The following is a 20,269-nucleotide window of genomic DNA, read 5'->3' as shown; positions in this document are numbered from 1 at the left end:
CATGGAATATTAGAACTGAAAAATTTTTATAAAAACATGGTTGGTTGCATTTTATAGTTTAAGAATGTAAGAATGGGAACTTTAAAAGATATGAATAACTTAGCAAGATCTGCCCAAGATTCTTCTTATGAAACAAAACATCATTCTTTGGAGAGAGTTTCACTTTATTCCATCTTAGCAATGCAGATTCTTTTTGTGAAGGGGTCTAGACGATCTCTGGAGGAATTAAGGACAAGTAAAAGCAGACATTGGAGACATTTTTATCTATGCTATGTCATAAACAGTTGTTGTGGATGCTAGGGGTGTTTTGAGAGTTTTTCAGATATTTAGAGCACTATAGATTAATGTGTGTGTGTTTTATGACTAATAAAGGAAAACTCGATTTCCAGGTTGACGAGAATCTCAGCCAGCTCCAGGGATGAGCAAGGCCTGGTCAATTCAAGACACGTTTTCATAAAGGAGACGGGAAACTAACCCATGACGAAAAGCATTTGCTTTGTCTGGAGGGAAACACTGAATTTGATAGTTTAAGAGCCGGTGTGCTTTTATAGTTATGGAGTGAGGTTTCTAGTCTTTATTATGCTGTAAACAAATAACATTTCTATCTTATCCTAAGAATAGTTGATGTCACATTTTTTTTTTGTCTTTATGAAACAAGTATCTTCATTTGGCATTTTTCACAAAGGCAAAGCTGGGTGTTTGGGATTATAATTTGATGTTTTGATGTAGCCTTCAGAGTTTTCATTTAATGAATGTAGTAGTAGGTATAACCTAAGATTTGATGTCCATATCTACTTATCCATTGAGTTAATAATGGATTTTAATCAAGTTGTATCTCATTAATAAAAACAGTGTTTGTAGTTTTGTTCCAAAGGACATAATGAAAACCCATTTTTTTGTTGTTGTTCTTTGAAAGGAATGAAGGAGTGTAGTCTACAGAAACACATAAACTTTTAAATTTTTTAAGCACTTTCCAAAAAGAAATAAATTCCTACAATTTAAACTTCAAGCAAAGAGACAAACTTATGCATAAGAAAAATTAAGACGGGGAGCCTCTGGCCCTGAAGCTCTCCAGAGAGGCAGAGTGATAAAGAGGCTGTGAGCTTGTCTTGGTTGTCCACACAGAAGAGGGTGAGCTACCCTCAGCGTAGGGCTTCTACTTGATGACAAGTGTCAGGACATTCTGCCATGGATTTTCTACTATGAAATATACAAATCTTGAAGAAAAGAGTAAGCAGAGAAAATCTTGGCAAAGCCACTAAAAATCCAAACCTTGAATTCAATGAATGCATTTAAAATTATTCTTTAGCTGAAGTAGAATAACTGAAAGTTGGAGTGCAGCCGACAGACAGACAGATAGGCAGGCAGACAGTCAGAAGGAAAGACAGGTAACTAGATGTGGCTGGGGAGTAGAAAGCTTGCCTAGTATATGTGAAACTCTGTATTCTACCCTCAGCACTTAAATGAACAATTATATAAACAGAATGATGGGCTTGCTTTGGTTTTTCCTATTTGAAAGAGGATACCATGGCCCATGTCAGCCTCAACCCATTATGTAGCTGAGGATGATCTATAACTTCTGCTCCTCCTCCATCTACCTCCCCAGTGCTGGAATGACAGGTCTATGCCACTACACTCAGTGGTGATGAGCTCAAACGCAAGGCTTCCTGCATACAAGGCAAATGCTCTGCCAACAGAGATACATCCTTGGCCCAAGGGTGCTGTCCTGAGGAGGTATTTTAAGGTGAGTTAGACTGACAACTTCACAGTGCTCAAGAGTAGTTGACAGGTAGAGGGGCTGTAGTACCAACAGTAGTGAGAATGCTCTTATAGAGTCAGGCGAGAAGCAAAAGCATGTCTAGCCATAGTGAAGACACCACGAAGAAAGGTATAGGTTTTTACATCACATGAGACAAATGACTCTCAGGTATAAGAAATAAGGCTGACTTATTAGAAGGGATATACTAATTAAAATGGCCATGGGTTGCATGATGTTTCCCAGGCAGTCTGTTTTGTTCACCCCAGATACAGAGGCAATTAGCAGACCAAGGAAACTATGCCATAAAAGTCCAGCTCGGTGAACTAATGTGTTTATTGGAGGTGCTTAAAGGAACCTGAGCGAAGGGGTTGCTGACAAGATCACGGGAAAGTTACAGTCCACCGCACACTAACCTCCTCTTCACAGCCCTTGATAACTATTTACATCCTCAGGGAGGTGCAGGGCTCCTTAAAGCTTATTAGCTTCGTGGGCCTTCTCTTCCTACCAGAAAAGAATGTTAATGAGTCCAGTCTTGTGACGGTCTCCTAGGGGTATATCATAGTTGCTCTAATTCAAGACAGCAATGAGCACACCAACCCAGAGGAATGCACAATGCCACAGAACAGTTCTTCACCCATCTGACTAGCATATCAAAAGCACATCAGCTCTCTAAGCTAGGCGGTAGGAAAGGATACACACACACACACACACACACACACACACACACACACACACCCTTCTGATGAAACTAAATGGTATAACTTTTGCAGAACATGTGACAGGCTGGATTACAGTGGACCTTATGACTGCTTCTAGAAATGTAAGCTAAGAACATATTAAAAGCAGTGCGCTCTAGTCTACTTCATTCTTGGGATTGAGTTCTGACATTCAATAGATACCCAGCACTTCAGTAGTCCAGAACCCTATCACTCAACGCCTTTCCATCTAAGCTAAGCACCTACCACACACACTGTGGCGCTAACGTAGAATCTGAATATGACAGTAAAACATGTACAAATTTGTTCTTCCATCATAATTTCAGAGACATGTGATCTTGTAAAGGATCTTAGCAATTCCATCCTGTCTCCTGCCTCTTTCCAATTTCCTTAAGATGGTAAATTACCTTTCCTCTTTGAAACATTGTTGGTTTCTCTTTGGTATAACCGAATCACAAGCCTTACCACTCGAGTTTGGGAGCTGTTATTACATTACATAAAGGTGGTGTGAACATGGTAATGTCACTCTATACCAGCTAATCTGTTAACTAACGTGGACACTATATGACTAACGGACAGGTTGCAAATACAGAGCAAACGTACTGGACAAAGGAAAACTTCGAATCTTGGACAAAGCAGAGCAAGATGCTGTAAAGCAAATCCTTGGGTCAGGAAGACAAGTGTGTGTGCAAAGATTCATGGTGGTATTAACATAGTCAACCATTGGAAGCAGATTAAATATCAGGTTCATGGAAGACTAGTAGATGTACAAACACTCATAATAGTATTTCTTATACTCATCCATTGGAAGCAGAGTAAATGCCAGGCTTGTGGAAGGCTAGTTGAATATCTTAGAGGGTATAAGCACATTAGAGCACCCAATAGCCAGCAGGACCAAAGAAGATATGTATAAAGTAATCGTGATTTCCTGGTAAACTGTTTCACAAGCAGTCTGTTTGTGGTATGCTCTCTTCTGGGTCAACAAAATGTTGAAATTAAAGTACGCATATCTACATTTGTTCTTCATTGTGAAATAAATAAAATACAACAACAAACAAAACAGGAAGAAAACAAGCTGGTTGGCTGTAGACCTGAAGCTGCTTGACTGTAGACATGAAGCTGGTTGTCTGGAAAAAGAAATGTAGGGTAATGTAGGGTCTGGAGAGATGACCCAGTGGTTAAGCGTTCAAAGCACCAGAGTCTAGACTTGATGCCCAAATTGGGTGGTTTACAATCACCTGTAACTCCAGCTCCAGGGGCCCCAATAACCTCTCTCAGCCTCAATATACACCTACACCCACACATGTGTACATAGACACATACATAAAAATAAAAATTAAAGAAAGAGATAACAGTGAAACCTCTTTAGGTAAAGTTGCACATAGTTCTAGTTTTAGTTTTATATTTCGTGTTTTTATTAAAAAAAAAAAGAAAAGAAAGAAATAGTACAGTAACTAACCTATATGAATGGGCTCCCACATTTTGGGTAAAGAACTAAAATTCAAATGGTTGTATAATTTTCCCTTTAATGTTATTATCATTAGTGTACAAAGTATATGTTTCGTGTGTCTTGTTGAGTCTCCTCTTCCCCCTCTCCTCTGTACTCCACACCTAGTACCTATGCACACCTCGTCACCTCTGCTCTACTGTCACACATGTCCTCCCCCACCTGCCTCAGTATCTCTTGCTCCCTCGCATGGTCTCCTACCTAGTTTCAAAGCATTTACACACATGCATACCCACTTACATATATTAATACAAACAACAGAAGTTTGGACCAAACTATGAATTAGAACATCCAAGTTTTGTATTTCTGACTTTGGATTATTTCACTCAATAATACTTTTCCAGATCCATCCGTTTTCCTACAAGTTGCATAACTCAGTTTTTCTCTATGGTCAAATAAAATTCCATGGTGGATACATACATTTTATTATTCGTTTATCTATTGATGGACATATCACTGGCGTAGTTTCCTTGCCATTGTGAATTATGCACCCTTCCATGATGATTCCTCTAATAGCCATGAGAAGTGAGTAAGACCTTCTCTCTCCCACAGGCTCACTGGCATTCTCTGACTTCCCTTTCTTGATATTAGCCATTCTGATTGGCATGAGATGGAATCTAAAAGTGATTTTAATTTGCATTTTCCTGAACTACCTATCAGGAAAGGATGGTAAACACTTCAAAGAAATGTTATTGTTTGTATTTCTTCTTTCGAGAACCATCTGCTCCTTCCATTATCCATTTATTGATTAGAAGCTTAGGGCTTTTGGTGCTTAGTTTGTCCAGATTTTGTTAATTTATACTTTATTTTATGTGCATGGGTGTTTTGTCTGCATGGATGACTATGTACTGAATGCCTACACAGATTCCATAGAAGCCAGAAAAGTGTTGAATCCCCTGCAACTGGAGGCACAGATTGTTGAATCAATCCCAGGTTCTCTGCAAGAATATCCAGTGCTCTTAACTGCTGAGCCATCAATTCAGCACCACAAATTTTGCAGTTCTTTATGTAGACTAGATGTAGTGCTGTCTAAGGTAGAACGAGCAACAATACCCCCATTTGGTAATCACACAGCCTTGTCTGTTGACAGTTTCCTTTCTAGTGCTGAAACTTTAATTTTACATGGTCTCATTTGTTAGCTCTTGAGATAATTCCTGTGCTTTAGGAATCCTGTTCAGAAATGTCTTTCTTATATCTGAAATTTGATATGTATTTTCTATCATTTCAGTGTGGAATCTGCTCACCTAGACAGGGTTTGGTATTCATTATATGACCTGGCCAATTATTTGAGGAGGACCCAGTTATCATATAGGAGGAAGGAACAAGAAGAAAAGAGAACACTTTCTTTTTCTTTTTCAGAAAGCTTAAAAAAACAAAACAAAACATCATGGATTTAAGGAGAATGACCAAGTAATCAATGTGTGTGAAAATTAGTGCTTGCAAAACTCTTGGGCAACAGGTTAATTACAGGGTCTCAAAGTACCACCAAAATTGATAGCTAATTACAAACAGTCTACAGAATTACCACAATTTACATCACTGTTACTATCTCCAAGTTCTTGACGGTATATGTCTCCTGGTGAAGTAAATTCCATAAGGAGACTTCACCTAAACTTTATATTCCCATGTGTATTATATGTAATCTAGGGATGGTTTTAAGTGTATGAGAAGTTGGGCACAATATATATGTAAACACCAGATCATTGTATATAAGGTACTTGATCATCTACAGATTTTTGGTACCATGGGGGATTCTGGGAAGAATCTTGAGCAGATACTGAATGGTAACAGTAGTCCCAGGGTGTGCCCATGTGCCCACACTACATGAGTAGTGACTCTCTGCCCTCCTGCCCTTGAAAAAGGCAGTGTCTCTCTCAAAGGAGCTCTTCTGAAGAAGTCACTCTTTTTAAACTGGTGGAATTCTGTTCTGCTATCCCACATCTCTGACCTCTGGCAGCTAAAAACTCAGGAGGAAGAACAGTGAGCAAGCCTCGGAACCAGGGACTGGGCTGCTTGGGGAAAGACTTGACCCTTCTTTCTTCCTGACTCTTGGATCTCCACTGTGGCAGTGACTCTTCATTGACAATCTGACTGGATTGAAAATCACCTAGGGTGACATACGCTTAGGTGTATCTGTGAGGATGTTTCCAGAGAACTTTAAGGGAGGAGGGAAAAAAAATCCACCCTTAATGTGGGCGGTACCATCCCATGGGATCATGTCTCACTCTTAGTGAAGGCAGGGAGGGGGGAACGTGAGCTAAGTATTGGCATTTATCGACCTCTGCCTCCTACCTCTATACACAATCTGAGCAGCCATCTCAGTCTCCTGCCACCAAACTTCCCCACAATGCATTGCCTCAAGCCATAAACCAGAATCCTTTTACCCTGTAGTGCACAGTCAGGAGAATGAACCTAACGCTTTGGTTTTGAATAAGTTTATTAAGTACATCCCAAACAAAAGTAAAGGAGTTGATAGCAATTAGCAGTTATACAGACACAGTGGGCAGGCAAAAGCGGCAGACAGGACAGCATCGTGTAAGGTGGTGCTCAGGACACCAAGCGGAGATAACTCAGGTATTTGAGGCAGTCAGCTGGAGGCGCCAGTTCTGCCACGACTGAGCTCCCATGTCTGGACTTCTGGCTTCCTACTCTCAATGCAGGGCACTTTTATATCATGGCAGAAACAATGGTGACATCTGTTGGGAATAGCTCGCCTTCTCCGAGTTCTTGAGGACACGATGTTTTAACCCTCCATCTGTTACACTCTTCCTTCCTTGTCACAGTGTTGGGGTCTTGGGGCAGGCCATCCTCAAACAAGAATCATGGAGGACACTTGATATGGCATGTTTGAGTCTGAAGTGGCGGCGCAGGATGTCTCCTTTTGCAGAGCCAGCTTCTCAGCAAGTTTAAATAACACATGACAACTTAGCAGTAGAATGTCCATTTGCTCCCTTATGCTGTTTCATGGCAGGTGTGTGGTCACAGTCAGAAAAGGATCTGCTGCGTTGGTAGCAAGGGCAACCCTGTATTGCTGTACCTTTCCTTTATCTACTTGCCAGGAAATGTACCAGCCAGACTGAGAATTTGAACCGCCCTCTCTATCTTTCAGGGAGGGTATCCACCTAGGCATAAAGACACAGAAACAGAGAAACCTTTCTCTCTGGGTTCAGGAGCCTCCCATGTAAATGAGAAGTTCTCAGATCTCGCTGCACACTGGAATTACCTGAGAGCGAGAACATGAACATCACACTGCCCGCTTGCCGTTCTCATCTGACTCTTCTGGAGTAGGGCTTAGGCCTCAGTATTTTCTGAAGCGCTGACTGATGTTGGTGTGCAACCATGGTAAATAAAAAATAAAAATAAAAAAAAATAAAAAAAAACAGTGACTGAGAACCTGCATATACACATAATTGCACCACCATATTTGAAATTCTTTTGTGGATGACAGGAGCCGAAGCAGACACAGAGAGGTGATAATTATTACATTTTAATGTTCTGTCCAGGCTAGGTATGGAGCTAGGCAGATGGTTCACACACATGGTCTGGATTTCTCAGGCTAGCCCTCTCTATCCAAAGTCCTTATTTTCATTTGATAAATGAGGAAGGCAATACGCAGGGAGCTTATGTAATTTGCCCAAAGTTACACAACTTAGTAGGTTTTAGAGCCAAAGCTAAACTTAGGACTGTCTGGCTCTAACCCTGTAGACCATCCAAATGCTCGCTCCTTTCCAGAGCAGACTGCATTCATCTTCCATTTGCCTAGAGAAGAGAATGAACGTTGTAGAAATCTCCACCTGTTGTGTCTGAGTCTATCCTCGTGGGCTTGTGTTCTTGGGTGTCCCCTAATGTTTCCCTTGTCTTTCTCCTATGATTAAGCTCACATTCTTATGGTTATGGCAGAGAAGGACATATTGGCCAGATAGCCAGAGCTCAATTCTAGAGCAATTAGCTCATCATCTTGGCTCTTCGCATTATTACACTGTTTGCTCCCAGAGCTGAGTAACTTATTGTGTAACTGACCTGCGAAGTTGAGCTGTGAGCCAAGGCTGTCTGGATCACGTAGGCTTGCAGAGAGAGAGAGAGAGAGAGAGAGAGAGAGAGAGAGAGAGAGAGAGAGAGAGAGAGAGAGAGAGCTGAGCCAAGCACATCCAAAATAAACCTAGTTAAGTAAGAGATCTGAGTGGTCAAGTGCATTGCACAGCAAGTGAGGCTCAAACGACCATCTGCTGTTCAGAAAAGCAATGTGAGGTCTAGGATGTTGAGCTCCCAGTGTGCAGAGGTGGGGGAGCGCTGGGTGGAGGGTTGGAGTTTATACTGACAAGGCAGAGACAGGAGAATCACAGAAGATCTAGAAACCATTTCTTTGTGTGTGTGTGTGTGTGTGTGTGTGTGTGTGTGTGTGTGTGTTTTAAATGTTTATTTTTTTTAATTCTTTTTAATTAGGTATTTTCCTCATTTACATTTCCATTGCTATCCCAAAAGTCCCCCATACCCTCCCCCCCCAACCCCCTATCCACCCACTCCCACTTTTTGGCCCTGGCGTTCCCCTGTACTGGGGCATATAAAGTTTGCAAGTCCAATGGGCCTCTCTTTCCAGTGATGGCCAACTAGGCCATCTTTTGATACATATGCAGCTAGAGTCAAGAGCTCCGGGGTACTGGTTAGTTCATAATGTTGTTCCACCTATAGGATTGCAGATCCCTTTAGCTCCTTGGGTATTTTCTCTAGCTCCTCCATTGGGGGCCCTGTGATCCGTCCAATAGCTGACTGTGAGCATCCACTTATGTGTTTGCTAGGCCCCGGCGTAGTCTCACTACAGACTGCTATATCAGGGTCCTATCAGCACAATCTTGCTAGTGTATGCAATGGTGTCAGAGTTTGGAGGCTGATTATGGGATGGATCCCTGGATATGGCAGTCTCTACATGGTCCATCCTTTTGTCTCAGCTCCAAACTTTGTCTCTGCAACTCCTTCCATGGGTGTTTTGTTCCCAATTCTAAGAAGGGGCAAAGTGTCCACACTTTGGTCTTCGTTCTTCTTGAGTTTCATGTGTTTTGCAAATTGTAACTTATATCGTGGGTATTCTAAGTTTCTGGGCTACTATCCACTTATCAGTGAATACATATCATTTGAGTTCTTTTGTGTTTGGGTTACCTCACACAGGATGATGCCCTCCAGGTCCAACCATTTGCCTAGGAATTTCATAAATTCATTCTTTTTAATAGCTGAGTAGTTCTCCATTGTGTAAATGTACCACATTTTTTGTATCCATTCCTCTGTTGAGGGGCATCTGGGTTCTTTCCAGCTTCTGGCTATTATAAATAAGGCTGCTATGAACATAGTAGAAACCATTTCTTTAGTGGGATTGAGGAGAAACTGGGAGAGAGACACATGGCACAGAGGTTACAAATGAATGCAGTTCTTCCGGAGGACTAGAGTTTTATTCGTAGCACCAATGTCTTAGAACCTCCAGTCACTCTAGCTCTGTGGAAGGGGTGGGGTGGGGGAGTCTGATGCCCTCTTCTTGCCTGCACAGATACTGCATTTATATGCACGTATCCACATAGTTAAACATAAAATTTTTTGAATGAGTAAACTATGAAGCCATTACAAATTACTTTCTTTTAGTGAAGTATGTCACCTTTTTTTCCCCTGAAATTCTTAAGGCCACTAATACCTTTACTTTATCTGACTATCAACGTTAACCAAAAGTAACTCTAAGACTAAACATAGTAATAAAAATGTCAAGTGGTTCGGTCTTAGATGCTTTTACAGAGGTGTGGAAAATAGAGTCAGAAATCGTAGGATCCATTCATCTCCATCTTCCCCTAACTCAGTAAAAATCTTGGGCCAGTCCCATACATTGTTAGCTAATATCTTATATAAGAAAGTATCTAAGCTGTCCTTCTACCTTCTAGTAGGACTTGGAGATTATAAAGAAAGCTGGGAAGATGACTGCCATATCATTACTGCTTTAACATATAAAAAGTACTTGCCATAAGTATCAGAATGGATTTTACAGTGCTTTATCTCCATTAGCACGCTCCCTTCCCTACCTTCTCTGGCATCATTAATGGTGTGCTTGAGACCACACACTCACCTAACATACTGAGGTGCATTTAGCACCAGTTTGATATTGGGTAGATCTTCCTTTAAGATCTATGGCTGCTTTGTCCATTGATAGCTGTCCTCATTAGATCCCAACTCCCCATGTCCCCATACCAACTCTTAAAGGACCACATTGTGGCCCTTTACCAGATGGCAGCAAGAACTCCAAGCTCCAGTAGCTATGGAGAAAAAAAATTGATTTAAGTCACAGAGCAGACACCAGGCTAGAGAGAAACTGAATGTGGGTGCGGCAGAAGCTTCTGCACTTGTTATTGGTGCCCACCTGTTCACTAGGCTGGTCTCCAACTGAGAGCAGGGACAACCACTGTTGCCAGTAAATTGCTTCTGCCCCTCTAGAGCCTGAAACTGTGGCTCTGAAAGTCAGAAGGAGGGTTACTTGGATGGTCCACACTCATCATGTCCATGAATTCTTCCTGTAACTCCTACCAGGGAAACCTTGGCTAATGCTCTCACAACAACCCTCAACCCAACTAGTAGGACAGTGAGCCAGCTCGAAGCAGCAGAAGCAGAGTAAGAATCAGTCAGCCTAGCCAATGAAGATGGCCATAGAGGCAGGATCCAGGAGAATCATTCCTTACTTATGACCCATTGACCAACAACTCAAAGTGGAAGGAAGCAAGGAGAAGCCATGCTGACCTCTTAAAGCACTAGTCATATTCTTGCTGATGTTGTCACTGAGTCCTTCAAACCCTCACCTTGCACATATGGTCATCTGTAAAGGACAATGTTAATGTTTTCCAAAATAGCGTCTATAAAAATAGTGTATCCCAAGAATCCATAAACTATTTATTTGGGTTTGGCAACTGTATAGCGTTTTGCATGATTCAGGTTAACAAACATACTCCCAAAGCCTCATGCACTGAAGGCTTGATAGTTCTGTTACAGGGTGGTGGGACCTTAGGAGTAAGCCCCAGCGGAAGGGTTAGGTCATTGAGGGCATGTCCTTAAACAATGTATTAGGGTGTTTAAGCCCCACCCACTTCTCCCTCTCTCCCTTCCTCTCTCAGTTTGTTTCTTGGCCACCCGGAGGTGAGGAGGTGATCACCTTTGTTCAATCGCATGGTCTCCACTATGAGTTTCTGCCTTACCCCAGGCTGAAAGCAATGTCCAAATGACTATGGACTGGAATTACTGCTAGCTGAATGAGATTTTTCCTCCTTTCTTAAGTTGGACATTTCAAGTATTTTGTTATCTTGATGGAGAGCTGACTAACAGTCAGATTTGTTCTCAGCCCCTTGTTTCATACCCCCCCACCCCCAGCCCAGGGAGGTGCACAAGAACACTGAGAGTGGTCCCCCATCCAGTCATGGCATCAGGCAAGGGCAAACTTGATTCAGATATGGTGTTGCCTCTACAGTGGTGACATGTATAGCCTGCAGATACAAACTGTGGACTATGAGAAGAGAAACATTTCTCAATCTCTCTAATTTGGAGCAGAATGAGCTGACAGCTTGATACATCATCACAATGGAATTTTACGGCCTCAAATAATTGCTAGAAACCTGGATGTTCCACTAGAAAAATAAATCAACCTAAAAATATAGACTCCAGATTACCATGACCCAATATTTGAGTGATGACATTCGCCTGTGGATCAGACATGGTGAGTCTTAAAAGACAAAGGGAGTTGCTTTGAAGGGATGCTTATTGGAAAGTCTAACACAATCATTCTAGCTGCCCTGATCCATTATAAAATTGTAGATTGATTATATTTAACAGAAATGTAGACTGTTTGTTTGAAATATTATCAAAATGACCTAGCCTAAACTTGGAAATCCTATATGAATTGAAACGAGTAAATTAGGGCAGCCTCTTGCCATTAGCACTCACTGGTTTGAGGCGAGTCAAGAACCATTTGTAGTAGTGATAAAATACTGCATTTGAGGCTGTAAAAATTTGGCACACAAGGTCTCAGTTCAGAAGTAAATTCATTTTATGTGCTCAACAAAGAAGCAACTGAAAACTTTTACAAATGAGAAGGATGACCTCCTGAGATCTTAGAGATAAAATATGTCCATGATTCCTTGGGACCAGGCCTGATAATTATACTCTTGACTGTTAAAATGAACATCTGAACCATGGAGTCAGTAAGTATTTTACTGTGGTATGCACAGCATGGTGAAAGGTGTTTAGCCAAAGCTGTTGTCCAACTGCATATCATGTGCTCAAACGTTCATTAATAAGACTGGACACTTGGAAACCTAGCAAATGACTGGGGAAAGCTTTGTGACCCTATGTCATTAATAACTTGTCTGGTGGGACATCATGTTTGGCCAAGAGGCCAGTGATTCCTGGGAATTCTATGCCTGGTTCTAGCTACAGCTTGTAGACAATGCTTGGCAATAAGAGGGCTTTGTTAACTGCAGTCTCTTACACATCTCTGACCTCATCAAAGGCTACCTCTTTAGCATCATGCTCTAACTGTACAAAATGGTCCTGGTCTTGGACATCTCCAGCCCACTTATGTTCTAGGATGCTGCACTAGCTGTTGCCTCATCCAGAACAATCTTCTTAGGATGTTAATGTGACTTATTCTTGTCATTACATCTCAATCTAAATGTCACCTTCTAAAAAAGCCCTCCTTGCAATTCCCAGCCCAGCCTCCAATCCCTTTCTTAGTCTGCACACACAGGTCAATCATCCTATGTCAATTTTAGCAGATGATATTTTATGATCTGGTACTTCTATCGTTATCGGCTTTTTAAATGTATATGATGTATTTTTTTCTCGAAGTGCAATTTCCAGGCAGGCAGAGATTGAATCTCTTGTATTTACTGTTACATAATCTGTCTGTTGAGTCATGTTTACCCCGTGTAAGTTCTCAGTCAACAAATAAATGGCAGAGGCTTGACTAGTGCATCTGTGATGAGTGGTCTGAAGGAACATGCGTGGTAAGTGATGGAAACAGGCTTGTCCCACAACTCTCCTTCAGCATGTCACTTTGTGCTAGTCCCAAGGCCTTGTGTGTTCATGAAACAGCATCAGACTTGGTAAGTATTCTGCCTTCTCTGTTCTCTGAGGTCCTGACCCTCTCCTGTTACTCATACTCCTAGCTTTGCCAGATCAGCTTTGCTTGTACCTTTTGGGGGGATCCTTAACCTACAATATTAGCATTTGACACTCACTTACGCCACATGTTTTATTTCCCTCTAACTTGTAATCCATCCTCTACCCATTTTATCATGCCTGATTTAGAAAGATAGCTTTCAAAATTAGCAAAAAGACAAGATTTCTTTAAGTGTCTTTAAAGGTACATTAAATGAAAGGCAATGTGAGTACCATTGACATGCAATCTCCTGGTGTTAGATGGTGTATTTCTTCCATATTGGAATGCTACTATAAAAATATCCATCTAATAGGCTAGCTAAGTACATCTCTTCTGAAAGAGTGACAAAGCTGTCATCATAGCCTTAGATCAGTAAATAGTCCATTATAAAAAAATAATCACATCTATTTACCCCATGTAGGCAGAATTGGAAACAATAGGTCTAAAGGGGAGGTTGTGGTGGCTTGGATAAATTGCAAGTGTCTCCAAATGTTTCTAAATGTGTGCCTACCTAATTCTTATTGTTAATTAAGCTTTTTGATACACTAGCTCAGAGCTATAATATTTGGAGGTGATTTTTTTGGAAACTGAATTCCATGCCCTAATGCTCAAGCCTTTGATGTAGAGCTAGCTCCCTTCCATCACTGATCCCCTTCATCTTAGAAAATACTAGAAATTCCTTAAGTATATCAATGCTTTGGGAAATCGCCTTATCACCAATAGCAAAGATTTGCACACTTAGCGAGTCCTGTACATGCCTACTATTCCATAAGGGTGAAAGGATGAATGGCTTTCCTGCAAGGCCAATGATGCTCTCAAGGCAAAGGCAGAAATGCAGGGTGTCTCCAGGCCATGCTGTTTCACCCATTAGACAGATTTGGAGACGCTCTTTCATTGAACCCCTTCCGGCTAACAACATAGTCCATCTGGAGCACAGAGCCTCCGAGCCTAAGAAAAGAGACAGTGTCGGTGTGCCTTCTCCTTTCAGGGGTGTTAATAAGGGAAAATGCTGAACTACTGTGATTATCCATGGCTTAAAAATAGCTCATCACCTGCCAATATGAAGGAAGGCCCTGGCGGGCTATGAAAATGTCGGGAAGAACAATGGCTTTCGAGAGAGACTCTTTGTGATCTGTGAGAGAGACAACCCCGCAGACTGCAAAACAGCCAGCCTTGTGCAATGGGTTCTTATTGTAAGTGAACCCTGAAAACTGGTCCTGGGGCGTTCCCATGGCATAGAGGAACCAAAGAGCTTTCACAAAACAATCAGGCGCAGAAACTTGAAATGAAGGGAAGAGATGGCCAGCAATTACCCAGAAGACTCAAACATTAGATGAGCAGCCAATTTAAGGTATTTCATGGTGGGGCAAAGCTTTCCTCAAAATTGGCAGATAATTGTTAGCCCGCTGTCTACTTTATGTGTTATTGTGTAGACTTAATCACACTGTGAAATCCCCCTTGTCTTTAGTCCTAAGTGCCACTGGAATGCTGTGAGAATGGTCACATGAGGCTCATTAGGAGCGGGAGCTTGGCTTTGTGGAGCCTGGCTAGCTGGCTGTACCCTGGAATCTTTTCTGTGATATCACAAAGCTCCTGTGTTACGGCCATTGTGGGCCCTGAAGCAGAGCATCTCACAGCCCAGCAAGACAGTGTCTCATGGTGGCCTGCCTCCTTGGCAGGTGTGGGGCTTTCATTGTTATTACTACAATGGTTCTGTTTCACCATGAATCACTTAGACCGCATACTGCCACGGCCAAAATTCTCATTTATGGGCAAGTTTTCTTTTTATTTACTGCAGCTTCAAAACAACGTGTATTTATTTATAATCATGTGTGTGTGTGTGTGTGTGTGTGTGTGTGTGTGTGTGTGTGCATTTTGGAAGTGGATACAAGAGGGGATTCTCAACAACTGAGGCGTGGAAAGCCCTCTTTAGTGAGCCATGTATTGCCTGCCCTCGTGAAGTACACTCACAGATCTGTGGATACAGGGTTATGCATCTGGCAAAGAGCACACCTGTGCTCTGGGCTCTCAGGCTTCTGGGACTACCTTCTCCCATGATGCTCTAATGTGGACTGGCAGGGCAAACAAATGGATTGGTGCCAGAGTCCAGGATGTGACCCTATGTTGACAAGGCAGCAAAGGACATGCAAGTGCTTCCGATCTCTTAGTGCTCTCTCAATGTATCAGCTCTGTTCAGATCACTGCTTCAGATGTCTGGCATCCTTCCCATGATTCCTAGCTTGGACATCAGCATACTACCTTTGAACAACCCTTTTTCTTGCCCATGTTACCTCCCATAAACGCATATTCGCATGCTCAGCACCTGACAGTGTGTCTCTCAAAACCAGGATTCTCTTAGTCTAAGTAATATTAGGTGGGTTGCTTTATTTTCAGAGGCCTGTGGTCATAAAAGGGTAAAATAGCCTTGCTGCCTAGTGAACACTGGTTTAGATGTGTTAGTTCTTATCAGTGACCTAGTGTGGAATCCAGTGACAGTGCTGATCTTCTAAGAAGTAGTCATCCTGGGTCAAGTGCCAGTAAAATGTCACCAAGTTCCCAACTGACAAGGAGTGTAACTTTGGCCAAGTCTCGGAGCACCCCTGGATTTTAGTTTCTTTACTCCATAAACAGAGGCACTATCAAAAATGAACAAGGTTCCTAACAGAAAATACATACAGATATGACACAGGTACCATTTTCCAGTAGGTCAGGCAGGGATGAAGCCGCAGGAATGTCCCCACAGAAGGCATTTGCTCCTTGGCCCTGATGCTAACCATGAGACAAACTGGCATTTTGTATGTGCTGGGGGATCAAATCTAGGGTCTTGGTGTAGTGTGTATTCATTCTACCTTTGAATTACGTTCCCACTTCAAATCTTTTAACATCTTCAAACAAACCACTTCTGCTGCAAACTAGACTCCAGCCATCACTTATGGACCCCTGGCACTCTGGGGTATTTCTATCCCTAGTCCCTAACATTTGAGGCCAACCCGGCAACTAACTTGCAAACTGAATCCACAGCCGTGTGCATACCTTAGCAAAGACGGTCACAAAGGCTGCAGGCTCTAAGACTTGGGATGACCGCTCATCTGAGTTTCAGCGGATTCAAGTGCTGCTAATAAAAAACTAAGGCGGTGGCGCTGACTTTGAGAAGCAGCAGCTCAAAAAGAGCATTAAAGAAAACAAAACTCCATTTTTAACTCCAGGACATTTCTAGCCAGAGGCATCCATAAGGAAGAGCGAGTGAAAGGATTTCTGTATAATTTACCACACCGACTCTGGAGACTTCGCAAAACCTCCCACAGCTGTAAGAAATAAAAGCGTAGGGATCCAGAGACCGGGGCAGTCAAATGCACCTAGAATCCAATGCAAGTCATCAAATAATGCAGAGCTTGAAATATGTCCTGATAGATAACATACTGAACGCAGCAAAACTTGCAGATTGAGGAACATTTTTGAAGAAAACTGCTTTTGAAATCTGTGAAGTTTTTAAAGGTAGCGAGATAAGCAGAGGCTGCAAAACCAAGGGAGAGAGGAGGAGGCCCCCTGATTAATGAGTAGAAAGCGATTCCATTGCCATAGCAACTTGAAGAGACACAAAAGAAAACATCACTTCCTTAAAATATGCCTGATGATGAATAGGCAAAATCTTTCAAAATATCTTTAAAAAAAAAAAGAAAATATGAGCCACTCTCTCAAAGAGCAAATCACACAGGATGACTCTCTCGGAGTTTTATTTTGCAGATAACAGGGCTTGTTTACATAAGCCCTAGACCGTTTACATGAACCAGCAGTTTAAGCCAAAAGTAACGACCAGAAAATATGTCTACTGGAAAATAAATGTTGATCTCAACAATTTCGTTTTTGCTTAAGCAGTAAGTGAGATAAATGAATTTGCCGTGTTGTCCCTCTCTTCAACGATGCGTTTAGTTGGATGGTTCCTTGAAGGCTCAGAATATGGAACAAGTCTAAGAAGCTTGCAGAGGGAGTGCGATGGCTGCTCTAACCCACCCTCCTTCTAACAGAGGAAGCTGGAGACCGCAGCTTCAGGATAGCACTCATCACTCTTCTTTTCCGGCCTTGCCCCTGGGGTGCAGGACCCTGGTACTGAAATCATGGCAATGGGTTCTTCTGTCCATCGTGATTCGGCTTCAGAATCACACTCGGAATAAACTAGATATTCAAAGCAGTACCTCCAAGGCTGTGATGACAAAGTGACTCAGGGACTCCTTACATGAGAGATGGAGCACTTTTTTACAGTTTTTTTCTTTATCTCGTTTGTTTATTTATATGCTGAGTCAGCAGATACATGCAATAACACGTGTGTGGACATCAAGGACAATATGTGGAAATTGGTTCTCTTCTTCCATTATGTAGATTCTGGGGATCAACGTCAGGTTGTGAGGCTTGGGGTCAGACAACTTTAGTCACTGAGCCAACTTTGCCCAGATGAAGAACTCTTAATTGAAGGGTATGAAAAAACTGTTGGTGCTACGCTGTGGGCCCCATGAATATTCTTCTTTTTACATGCGTTTATTTATTGATGTGTGTGTGAGTGTGTGTGTGTGTGTGTGTGTGTGTGTGTGTGTGTGTGTGTGTGTGTGAGTGTGTGCGTGTGTGCGTGTGCGTGTGCGTGTGCGTGTGCGTGTGTGTGTGTGTGTGTGTGTGTGTGTGTAGTCAGAGGACAATTTGTGGGAGTCACTTGTTTTCTTCTATCATGTGAATCATGGCTACAATTCAAGTCATGTGGCTGGTGGCGAATACTGTACCTGCTGAACCAGCCCAGCTGTTCTTACTTTCCTTGCATGAGGGTGAACCAACCTCAGTTCAGTCAAAACGCTGCTTGCCTTCTGGTTGCTATGGCTTCTGCCTGTGTCTGCATGATCCCTACCCCAGGTGGCTCACGGCTTCAAACGGAGCACCACACAGCTGCTCAAGCCTAAATGCTGGGGAAACGTATTCCTCCTCCCCAGTCTGGATTTGCTTAACTAATAATCAGTCAGCTCTCTCCATGATTCAAAGACAAGCAACAGTTAAAAGTGCCCTGTAGGAAAACAAACCAGAAAACTCCATGCCAGGGATGGCAGCACACACTTGAAATCCTAGCACTGGCAAAGAGAAAGCAGGAGGACCATGAGTTTGTGGCTAGCCTGGGCTATCTACCAAAACTCTGCCTAAATAAAATAAAATTAATAGCATATACACTACAATTGAAATGATTACAGTGTCAGCCCTGTTTTACCAGCTAGGTAGAACATGCAAAGTTGCTGTATGGGTTCCCAGCTCCTGACATGGCCCCTCAATGTAAACTGCCCAGGTGAGTTGGATACAATGAATTTCTTCTCCAGGACACAGCAATCATATAAAGCCTTCCTCTTTCCATTCACAAGCAGACACATTTGGGGAAGGGGGTAAAATGTGATCTTTATAGTATTTTAAAGGTTTAGGCAAGAATATGGGGCAATCATGCCCTGTCCCCAAAACCAGTGACAAGTTACATCATTCAAAGGCAGTTGTGACAGCTTACCAGAAAACAAGGGTCTTAAAACCATAATGGTGTATTCTCCCTCTGACCTGGAGAGTGGAAGTCTGAAGTCAGGGGTCAGTTCCTTGTCAGCAGCGTTAGCTCCTGACATCTCCGAGGGAGGCTCTTCCTGGACATGTTCTTGCCCCCTGGCAGCTAATGACTATCTTTGGCTTGTAGCTGCATAACTTATCCATACCTCTGGGATATCATGTGCTTCTCCCTGCTGTGTCTCTGGATCTGTCTTCATGTGGCTTTTTGAAAGTAGGAATGAGCTATTGTTTTATGTTGGTACCTACCCTCATCTTGATAACTTCATTCTAACCTGACCCTAATTAACAAGTAAGGTTCCATTTAGAGGTTCCAACATTAACACTGGAACACGTGATTGGGGTTCATTATTATAATCCAACTTACAACACTCTCAAGTCATCTCTCCTGGTTTTTCCTGGTTTGAGACAAGGTTTTATTAAGTAGCTCTGGCTGACACAGACCTTGCTATGTAGATTAAGTGGCCTCAAACTCTCCTGACTGCTAGGATTAATTGTGTATGCTGCCCAGCGAACTGTACTATAGACGGTGTGGCCCTGTTGGAGTAGATGTGGCCTTGTTGGAATAGGTGTGTCACTGTGGGTGTGGGACTTAAGACTCTCATCTAGCTCCCTGGAAGTCAGTCTTCTACTAGCAGTCTTCAGATTAAGATGTAGAACTCTCAGCTCCTCCTGTACCATGCCTGCCTGAATGTTGCCATGTTCTCACCTTGATGATAATGGACTGAACCTGTAAACCTGTAAGCCAGCCCCAACTAAATGTTGCCCTTATAAGAGTTGCCTTGGCCATGATGTATGTCTGTTCACAGCAGTAAAAGCCTAACTAAGACAATCCCCAAATTGATTCCCTATGCTAAAACATGGAGTTCCCTCTAACTATGAACCTAGTGGTGGAAGTTTACATCTTAGACACTCTCCTGTGGCCTGAGGAAGAGTCTACACACTCTCTAAGCATTGAATAGAGCCTTCTTCGTCTACCACTGAGCTGTTAAGCATGCTCACTTCTGTCTCTTTTCCTGAACCTGACCCCAGCCCTGTCCTCCAGCTCCTCCAAACCCTTTACCATCTACTCTCATACCTTTCACATCCTTTTATTTAAAATCCTTCAGACCTTCAGAGTGAGGAATGTGACATATTTCTTCCAGAAAATTCTCTCCATAGCTCTTCTTCATTCTATCTGTCTTTCTCGAACTCATCTTTTGGTTTTCAACCTTTACTTTCACGAAGGCATCCTCCCATGGATTTCTGTTATTATGCCCCCTACTCAAGTGCACTTGCAATCTATTCACATCTTAGAACTCTGTTCCCTGCTTGCCATCCCGTTAATTTAATTATATGATCATGTGACACGAGCACATGAGCATATGAGCACATATCTTATAGGTCTTTTTATCTGCTGCCTTGCCCCAGAGACACTGAATTCCACACTATACTAGGGAATGAGTGACCTCTATAGCCCTAGCATATATTTGTTGGCCAGTGAGATGGCTCCGAGTGTCACCGTGCTTACTGCCAAGCCTGAGTTCAATCCCTGGGAC

At 42.4% G+C, this 20,269-nt stretch overlaps 1 protein-coding gene across 7 annotated transcripts in view; it reads left to right on the top strand.

The window, feature by feature from the left end:
* Pcsk5 (proprotein convertase subtilisin/kexin type 5) overlaps positions 1-20,269 on the top strand; it is a 405,399-nt gene that overhangs the window by 331,019 nt on the left and 54,111 nt on the right. Inside the window, exon 25 of one of the 7 annotated variants that reach the window (XM_006526761.4) lies at positions 390-409. The exons of the other annotated variants lie outside the window; for them this stretch is intronic. Within the exon in view, the coding sequence (XP_006526824.1) occupies positions 390-394 (5 nt within the window). The 3' untranslated portion in view covers positions 395-409. Of the gene's footprint in view, positions 1-389; positions 410-20,269 lie in introns of those variants that run through there. 7 annotated transcript variants of the gene reach the window in all.

Source organism: Mus musculus, chromosome 19, assembly GCF_000001635.26.
Source record: "Mus musculus strain C57BL/6J chromosome 19, GRCm38.p6 C57BL/6J".
NCBI lineage: Eukaryota > Metazoa > Chordata > Mammalia > Rodentia > Muridae > Mus > Mus musculus.
Note: the sequence above shows the minus strand (reverse complement) of the source record. Positions and strands in the feature narration are given on the sequence as shown.